The sequence below is a fragment of the Arachis ipaensis genome, chromosome B9 (assembly GCF_059453495.1).
Source record: "Arachis ipaensis isolate K30076 ecotype BB chromosome B9, ASM5945349v1, whole genome shotgun sequence".
Lineage (NCBI taxonomy): Eukaryota > Viridiplantae > Streptophyta > Magnoliopsida > Fabales > Fabaceae > Arachis > Arachis ipaensis.
This window is the reverse complement of record NC_142444.1, coordinates 1,154,524-1,164,323: the sequence shown is the minus strand read 5'-3', so window position 1 is coordinate 1,164,323 and position 9,800 is coordinate 1,154,524. Positions and strand designations below refer to the sequence as shown.

Here is a 9,800-nt window from a genome sequence, read left to right as displayed (position 1 = left end):
TTGAGAAAATATTCAGTTTGATCCCTAAAGTTACATTCGAGCCTTAATTTAGTCATTAAAGTTTCAATTATCTCAATTTAGTCCCTGAACTTTTTAAATTTTAATCACGTTAGTCCCTACAGTGGTTTCCGTCACAGAATCAATTGAAAAGTTTGGGAACTAAATTGAAACAATTAAAATTTTAAGGACTAAATTGAGACTCAAGTGTAATTTTAGAGACCAAATTGAATATTATCTCAAAAAATTTTAATATCTTTTGTTATTATTTAACTAGCACAAATATTAAATTGTCTTTAATAAAAAAATTATTAATTTATGTGTATAAATTTTAAAAGATATAAATATAAATTATATATTTTTTGTCTGTAAAATATCTGAAAATATAAGTATAAATTATTACTGATAAAATACTAACAAAAAATAATAATATTTTCTGACTATATATTATTATTCATAAAATGTAGCATGTAGAATTTAAAATTGGCAAAATATTAGTAAAAAATAATAAATTTTATTTATATATAATATAGTACGTTGGATTTAAATTAATATGATAATTGGAGTCCCTCTAACCACTTGAAGGCAACATATATTCTTTGTGGTTCTATGAACTACTTACCATATAAATATATGATGAGTATATATATATATAGAGTTAGTTATAGCACATCAAACACGCAAGAAGGAACATACATACACATACATACACTATATATCTAGTATCTACTCTTCTTTCTTTCTTTGCAAATAATTAACTATACATCATTGATCAATCGTCATGTCTATGAAGATAGCAGCTGATGAAAGAGAAACATCATCATCAAAGATGGAAGAAGTGAAGGTGAGAGAGTATGATGAAGAGAGACACAAAATGGAAGTTGAGAAACTTGAGAAGCTTTGTGAAGTTGGACAGAGAGGGAAGCCTTCTCTTCTCACTGACCTCATGGGAGACCCCATTTGCCGTATCCGTCACTTTCACTTGCATCTCATGCTGGTAATTTTTTATAATTATATCTACCCAATCTCATCAAATGTCAATGGAGTAGGTTCTTTATCTACTAACTCTTTCCTTAATTTACATATTTTAGTAGAACCGTTTCGAACTCAATAATATCGTTTGATCTGCATAGTCGATTTTATTTAGTGGGATAATATTTTGTTATTGTTGTAAATTGTAATTTAACGATTTTTAATCGACAAGAGTTTTCAACTTGTTTTTACTGTTTATTTGATATTATCATAAAATTACTCATTTTAAAAGTTTAAGTTGATAAGAGGAAGTAACATTAATAATTATACTAAAATTTTTTTTGATAAAAACGGCGGTTTTTTTAGTATTTACAACGGTTTGAACCGTCATTATTATTAATAATGACGGTTTCGTAAAGCGACGTAATTCTGAGCGCCATTCTAGTTATTGCGGCGGTTTTTTAAAAACCGCCACAATTTCTTGAATTAAAATGGCGGTTCTTTTTGACAATGGATAGGACAATGTGATATTAATGGTTATATCTTTAACAGATATAATATAAATTTAATTTTTTTTTTTTTGGAAAAAAGGAAAAGTAGTAGATGTGAACCCATAGATGATGTTCAAATTGAAGTAGAGTATATTGCTTAGATTGCATAATATATAATTTATGTTTTAAGTTTGAAAGTTTTATATGTTTGGGGTTTAAAAAGGTTGCAGAATATGGAGAAGGAGAAGTAGTTGGAGTGATTAGAGGGTGTGTGAAAACAGTTACAAAGGGGAATTCATCACTTCATATAAAGCTTGCTTATATCTTAGGACTCAGAGTCTCTCCTCTACACAGGTTAGTTACACTCTCTAAATAAATTCTCTGTTTCCTATTATATTATTTATTTATTTATTTATTAATTTAGTTTACAAGACATACACAATAAATATATAAAACATTTGTCTTTTGGTCCCATTTATTACATGCAATAATATATAACACAAATGATATCCAATTTTCTGTGATGTCACAAATTAAACCATTTTATTATTAATAGCAGACAAAATACTCAGTTTGATCCTGAAGTTATACTCGAACTTCAATTTAGTCTTTGAAGTTTCAATTGCCTCAATTTAGTCTCTGAACTTTTTAAATTTTAATCACGTTAGTCCCTACAGTAGTTTCCATCACAGAATCAATTGAAAAGTTTAGAAATTAAATTGAGGCAATTAAAATTTTATGGAGTAAATTGAGACTCGAGTGTAATTTCAGGGATCAAATTGAGTATTATCTCTTAATAGCACAAGTAAAAGTTAGTAGCATTTTTAGTGTTGTGTATTCTCCACAAAAGTCAGTTCAGAAAGTGTGTTTTGCTTCTGTTCTGTTTGCCATTGCCTATTATTATTTATAAAATAATTAAAAAAAAAAAGAAAGAAAATGGAGTGAAAAAGAAGTGGTGGGGAGATTAGATTCTAAAAAAAAGAGAAGGTTATTGATCCTCGTATCATGGAAAGTGTGAATAAAGGAGAGGTAAGCTAGGCTGTCATTGACACATGTATCCACTAATACAAGGCTACTTTAGCAACAAACTAACAATTGGATAGGATACCATGTCTTATTCTTAATTTCAACTATATCACTAAATATTGGTCCTAACTTCTTAATAATAAGCTCCACAAAAGTCCACTTTTTCTGCCCACTTCAAATCATCCACATCATCTCCCTCTTCATTTTAATTAATTCTTGTTTCATTATTTTTAGTATATATATATTTTTTTATTTCATAATTTATTATATAATAATATAAGTTATATGCTATGAAGCATGAACACTTCGTTGAGTTGTCGTGTCCGCGTGTCGGACACATTTCGGACATGACGACATTCGTCCGACACGCGTGTCTGTGGTGTCCGAACGTGTCTTAATAAAAAATAAAAAATTCTTTTCCGGACACACCTAAATACCATCACGTGTCAGCATGTCCTGTCTTATTCTTAACATATATTTTTAAAATAAATTTAGATATAGTATATATTATTATTTATTAAAATAAAAAATATTTTAAATACTTAATATAATTAAAATAAAACATTAAAAATAATTAAAAATTTTAATTTATATTTTAATATCAATAAAATATCAAAATATCATTATGATTTATCTAAAAAATACTTTATATTTTATATGTATACGTGTCCCCGTATCATATAAAATTTTAAAATTCGCGTGTTGGCGTGTCCCATATCGTGTTGTGTCCCATGTCCGTGTCAGTGTCTATGCATCATAGGTTATATGTAAATACTGAAAAAATAATAGATATATGATCTCACAAAATTTTATGAAATAAATAGAAAGTTTGGTAATCTTGATTGATTAATTATAATTCATGTTTGATACTTTTCAATATAGATCTCTACTTTAAGAAAAATAAAGAAATGAAGTTAAAAGCTAAAGGACAAAAGCAAAAGATAAAATAAAAATGGTGTGATAGTTGAGAAGGAAATAACAAGTTTAAAGGTTCTATTGGCACATGCAGGAGATATGGCATTGGCACAAAGTTAGTTGAACATTTAGAAGAATGGTGCAAGCAAAAAGGTGCTAACTATGCATATATGGCAACTGATTGCACAAATGAGCCTTCACTCAATTTGTTCACAAAAAAATGTGGATACTCAAAATTTAGGACTCTAACCATGTTAGTGCAACCTGTTCATGCTCACTACAAGCCAATAAGCTCCAAAATCGCCATGCTTCGGCTTCCAGTGCGCCTAGCCGAGTCGATGTACAACTATATCTTCGCGAATTCGGAATTTTATCCTAAGGATATGGACGTAATTTTGTCAAACAAACTCAATCTGGGGACTTTTATAGCAATACCAAAGAAGAATATGACGAAATTCGATCTTAAAATGGGTATTCTCCCTCCAAGCTATGCTATACTAAGTGTTTGGAACACCAAAGAAGTGTTCAAATTGCAATTGAAGGGTGTGTCACCATTAGCACATGCTTGTTGTGCAGGTACAAGGTTGTTAGATGAATGGATGCCATGGCTAAGGTTACCTTCATTCCCTGATGTTTTTAGGCCATTTGGGGTTTATTGTCTTTTTGGTCTACACATGGAGGGAAAATATGGTAAACAACTCATGAAGGGTCTATGTGGACTTGTGCACAATATGGCTAGAGATGATGGTGGATGTGGGGCCATTGTGGCTGAGTTGGGCCTAAGGGACCCAGTTAGAGAGGCTGTCCCACATTGGACCAAGTTCTCATGGGCTGAGGACATGTGGTGCATCAAGAATCTTGACAAGAAATGTGAGCCGTCCGATTGGTTGACTTCTAAATCCTCTTCTCCAGTTATTTTTGTTGATCCCCGAGATTTTTGACTCTAAACTCTAAAACCCTAAATTCTAATAAACAAAAAAAAAAAAAGAGAGGAAGAGTTACTAATTGAATGAAGTGTTTGAGTTTCAGAATTAGTCTTATAGATAGTTCAAATGGTGGAGATCTTGGTAAAGTCTTTTTTTTTTCATGTCAATGTAAGATGTAAAGTAACTAATGAAATTGCAATGATTAATTAAGCTCTATCCATAATCATCACACAACAAGCCATAATTTGATCCAAAATTGAACAATTTAATTACTACTAAACAATCCAAATACTAACAATTTTAGATAGAGTAATTGTTGATGATTCTAGTCATTTCATGTTGTTGTGTGTCTTGTATATAAGTGTAAACAAATATTCATGTGAAAATTGGAAAATAGGTAGGTGAATATGTTTGGAGATTCATGTGTAAGTTGTGAGAGGGACTTAATAAAGATGGATGCTAGGTGTGGCAAAATTGTTATGTGAGCGTTAGGTGGCATGGTATCAACTCATAACGGGTGTTCGCGGTGCAATTTGGTTCGGTTTTAATGGAAAAAGTCATCTGATCCAAACGCTTAATTAATGTGCGGTGTAGTTTGAATTGGATAAATTTTTTTTGGAAATCCGATCCGATCCGATTACAAGCGATTTGGATCGGTTTGGATTTGTGGGTTTTTAAATAAAAAAAATTAAATACATATAACAAGTCTCAACATCAAATTTTAAATAATCAACAATGACATAACAAGTTTTAACAATATCTTAAAAAACTAATGATAACATAACAATAGAAATAAAATTATAGGTTAGTTAAAATAAATAAATAAATAACATTTTGAATATAAAATATTTATTAAATAATAATAATACATAAATAATAGAAAAATGTATAACAAATTAAACATGTTATAAATATAATTGTAAATATAATAATAAAATAATAATATTATAGCACATTGTGCGGTTTAGATTAAATTGGATCGTTATAAAAAGTAGATCCGAAATCCGATCCAATCCAGCGGTTTACAAAAAATAGAATCCAATCAAATCCGAATTAGTGCGGTTTTAATCGGTTTTCGGATTGAATCGGATTGGATGAGCGGTTTAATTTAGATCGGTTTGGATTTGACTCATACCATTTTACACATAATTCTAGCATTTTAGATTTTCATACAATTTTTAGTTGTATAATAATAAAATAGACGGTAGTAATTTACAATCCTATCCATGTGAAACACAATTTTATGTTTTAAGGGTTTTTTTTTTTAACTACATTCTCCATTAAATGACCAAAGTAAAAGAATGCAAAGCATTATACAATTCCATGGTGGCCATGTATTCCAAAGGGAAAATACATTGTTCTGTATTTTTGTACCAAGAGATACCATTAAAAACTGGATTCCTCAGTTGATGGACGCCTTAAGAAATATCTCAAGCTGTTAGCAAGAACCTGCCAATTAGTAGAAAAAGTTAATTAACCTTTTGAAGCTTATGATTATAAGTAAAAGTTGATTATTTCACAACTACTATGATTTTATCAAATTGACTCTAAGTATTTAATTATTTAATAATATAAATAACCATTCCACACTTTTCTTTTAGTAATTTTACCATGTAAAACCAACTTCTCTCATACAATTCATTCTCATATAATAGAAATTATAGAGATAATTCAAATCCTACAACTTTCTCAATAAACACACATTTAGTTACTTGCATGTAAAGAAATCTTGATTTCTTATGAATCAATGGAGGAATAATGTTACCAGCTGGAGAGGCCTGATAATTGCTTTGCCTTGGTAGCTAACATGAAACTTTGCCTTAGCCAAGAGACCCTAGATTCGGCAACGAAGATTTTCGATAAGATTCGCACATTTCACCATTTTTTTAATGAGTTATTTAATTGATAAAAATAGTTTTGAATTACTAGAAGGCCATAATAATGTAACATGATATACATACCTCAGTATCAAATTCTCCAGATTCAACATCAATGTTTATGTCAGTAATAATCTTTACAAGATCAACCAGTAATCCCGGTCGATCAGCTGTCTCAACATATAACAAACTACAAAAAGGAAAAACATATAAAAAAAAAGCATTAAGCAATTGCATATATGTATTGGTCAGAAGAAGTAACACATAATAATTCAAATGCGGAACTGAGCACTTTTTTTAAGACCTCAAAAACTATGTGAGGCTATTTGGATCAGAATTTCAGTTATGTAAGGAAGAAGCAAGAAAATGTATGCTTTACCTTCGATTTGGACCATCGGCGGAAACGTTTATGTGGGTTGCTATGTCCACATCAACCTGAAAGATATGAAAAATGATCATTAAGTTCAGAGAAGATTAGTCATCAGAGTCCAGAGATGAATAGTCAACTACATTGTTGATGAATATTTGCAAGTTCTATTAAGATTCAAGAAGTGGCCCTAAAAATTTACTCTACCGTCTTCGCTTCCTCAAGCTTTTATGCTGCAGTTTAAGATCAAGAAATACAGATTAAAGAGATTGAAATTAAAGGTCTAATGAACACCAGATCCTACTTTCTAATTTAGCTCTATTTCTACAATGACCAATTATTACCATAATGAGTGAAAATAAAATGTAGACATTAATCACCTGCTCTTTTGGAGGTAAAAGTCCAAAAGCTGCTCCCATTGCCAATTGGGAACTTGATTCCTAAACCAGTATGAAACATGTAACTCTAATCAGCAGAGGAATCGCTATCGGCATCTAAACAAAACCATGCTTCAATGATAAGGAGAATAGTCAGGGAAGCATACCGGGTGATATTGAATTAGATTATTTATAATTGTCAAACGAATTTGCTCTAACAACTCCGGATCTTCCACTTTTCTGCCAGTATCACTGTAAACAAATTTCCAGCAACATACATATCCAATGAATTAATACAAAAGCTAATTGAAAAACCTGATCCAAGATATTAGTCCTAATGAGACATACAATGGTTGGATAGTAACATGCATTATGAACATCACATAAATAATGTGTAATGATGTCGCACTTACGCTTTTGTGATCGAAAATTTGTTGTGCTTGCCAGAGGAATCAAGAAAAACATTTGCCTTAACAACATTGAGACCCAAGTTTTTTAGTGCATTCATCTGCAACCATACAGAGAGTAAATTTTATTGATGCACATTATCAAATATGTTTCAACAAAACCAAATAAAAGAGAAAGTTGGAAATCCACAAATTCTATGTTGTGGCAATATAGAAATTTATATATATATAAAAAGGAAGAATTAATAAGAGCTTAAATTAAGTCAAAGCATGGCTAACCAACCGTATCAAGAAGAGCCCCAAGCCGATCACCGAAAGTTATCTCGACCACGGTTGAATCTGGATCAGAGTCTTGATCAATTATAACTATTGGAGTTGGAACGGTATCGGTGATGCCTTGGTTTCCATCCTGTTCTCCACAGAAACAGAATAAAAAAAAAAAAAACAAATTTTCACCAATGGCAGTCAAGAAGACTAGAAAAAATGAAGCAATGATCATTCACATGCAACAAGCAACATTCATATATGCTGATATTACATTAAATAGCAATACCTCCACATCAGTAACAGGTGCTGCTCGGGGTATAATTGTAGTTCCGGAAGATGACAATCTGACAAAAGGGTACATACAATTAACATAAAACAAATGGACACATCTTTCAGATGCAGTCCTAGCTGAAGGTTACATCTTACCACACTCACTTTGCAAATTTTACATGTTCAATAGCCTTCAAAAAAAAAAACCAACATTTGGCAATAATATAGAAGTTCAATAGTTCATGGTTCACTTTCAGCACTTTACTTCCTAGTTTAATTAATCAGACTAAAATATACAATTAACCCCTTTGAACTTTGGCTTGTGAAGTTTACAATCTTGGAACTTTAATAAAAAAAGGCTTTTTATGCACTATTTGACAACCTCAGGGTGTCGAAAAATCACACATTTTGAAATTTTAGTGGTGTAAAGTGCACATGAGCTAAAATTCAAAAGAAATAACTGCAATTTTTTTTTCTCCTTAATCAGAATCTGACTACATATAAGTCCATTAAGTTTTCAACTCTACATATGATACAACCAGATATCATTCAAGCTAGAAACATTGGGGCTGAAGAAATAGAACAAATCATTTGCCAGAATTGAATATTACCATAAGCAGTGAGCAGAGGATCCAAACATCAGTACCACAGGATCACTATTAACAAAAAGTTCTTAGAAGTACTAATTGAATTAAGTAAATTACAATTCCATGCATTACAAAAACAGCAGCAAAAACAACAACAACAATAACTACCAAAGAACATTCAAATCAACTAATCATCAACAGAAAATAGAATTGTTATGAAATGATTATCTATCAACAAGTATGGTCAAAGAGATTTGAAAAAACAACAAATAAAAAGTAATCAATAGCTCAGTTTACCTTCTGCTGTGAATAATGCATGATAGCTTAGTAGCAGTAGTTGCAACAAACCCAGAAGAAGTCTTCAATGAAGGAGCAACACAAATTGTCCTTTCCAAAGGTCTAAAGCTGTTGGTGCTATCAAAAGCACTGAATTGAGGTCCAAGACTCCAAGCAGCCATAGCTATAGCCATTTTAATGTAATTATTATAGTAGTAATAAAATCTCTTCAAGTTCAAGCTAAGGTGAAAACTTTTGACTTTAGCAGAGAAAATAAGCAATGGAAGAGAAAAAGATTAGATTTTTAAAGATGGGGTTAGAGAAAAGTGGCGAAATTGCATGGAATATGAATGTGGGTGAGGGAACTTGCAGAGAATGGGTGAATCATCCTCTTTTTCGGATAGAGAAAGAAGAAAGAGAAAACAATGTGCTGTGCATTGTTTCATTCATTCATTCATTTCCTTCATTCATATTTGTTTCTCTCTCTAGAGAAGATGATGAGAGAGAAAGTGAGAAGGAACAATCTGAGCCGTCCATTCATGATCTTGTTGGGAGAGTGTGTCTTCGATTTGATGAGATTTTGTTTGGACAAGCAACATTGAAAAGCGACACGTTTGGTGGATATTATACATTTCAATAAAGATTTTTTTTCTTGAATTTTTTGTTAACTTTTTTTTAGATGCTATAACATTGTATAAATAATAGATTGAGGTAAATATAAATTGTTTTGTATGAAATAAAATATTTTTTTAATTTTTAAATTATTATTGATTATGTAGAGTATTTTATTTAAAATTTGACTACATGCATAAATATTTATCTTTAAATTTAGTCTTCTCTTTAATTATTTCGCATGAAATAAAATAATTTTTTAATTTTTAAATTATTAATTATGTAGAAGAGTATTATATTTAAAATTTGAGTAAATATATAATTTAATAAATTTTTTTAATATTTTTTTAAATTATACCACAAAAAAAATTTTATTCTATGTAAAATAATTTTTAAAAATAACTTAAAATATGTTTGGAATACTATAAAAATT

The 9,800-nt window shown here is 30.4% G+C and overlaps 2 protein-coding genes across 3 annotated transcripts; one reads left to right on the top strand and one right to left on the bottom strand.

The window, feature by feature from the left end:
- The first annotated feature begins 570 nt into the window (after nucleotides 1–570).
- On the top strand, nucleotides 571–4,541 carry LOC107617194 (putative N-acetyltransferase HLS1). 2 transcript variants are annotated; one of them, XM_088497994.1, is made up of 4 exons: nucleotides 639–994; nucleotides 1,684–1,814; nucleotides 3,496–3,872; nucleotides 3,978–4,541. In XM_088497994.1, the coding sequence occupies exons 1-4, from the start codon at nucleotides 779–781 to the stop codon at nucleotides 4,340–4,342; spliced, it is 1,089 nt and encodes a 362-aa protein (XP_088354120.1). In that variant the 5' UTR covers nucleotides 639–778; the 3' UTR covers nucleotides 4,343–4,541. The 2 variants fall into 2 exon arrangements, with proteins under 2 accessions (XP_016174444.1, XP_088354120.1); XM_016318958.3 differs by having other exon boundaries at nucleotides 571–994; nucleotides 3,496–4,541.
- Nucleotides 4,542–5,554: 1,013 nt separating this feature from the next.
- On the bottom strand, nucleotides 5,555–9,296 carry LOC107617197 (ACT domain-containing protein ACR11). Its single transcript, XM_088499666.1, has 10 exons — nucleotides 8,777–9,296; nucleotides 7,909–7,966; nucleotides 7,639–7,764; nucleotides 7,362–7,456; nucleotides 7,116–7,200; nucleotides 6,952–7,011; nucleotides 6,584–6,639; nucleotides 6,289–6,394; nucleotides 6,093–6,161; nucleotides 5,555–5,776 (listed from the first exon to the last, which is right to left on the bottom strand). Exons 1-10 carry the CDS (start codon nucleotides 8,947–8,949, stop codon nucleotides 5,714–5,716), a joined length of 891 nt encoding a protein of 296 aa, XP_088355792.1. The 5' UTR covers nucleotides 8,950–9,296; the 3' UTR covers nucleotides 5,555–5,713.
- Nucleotides 9,297–9,800: the final 504 nt, after the last annotated feature.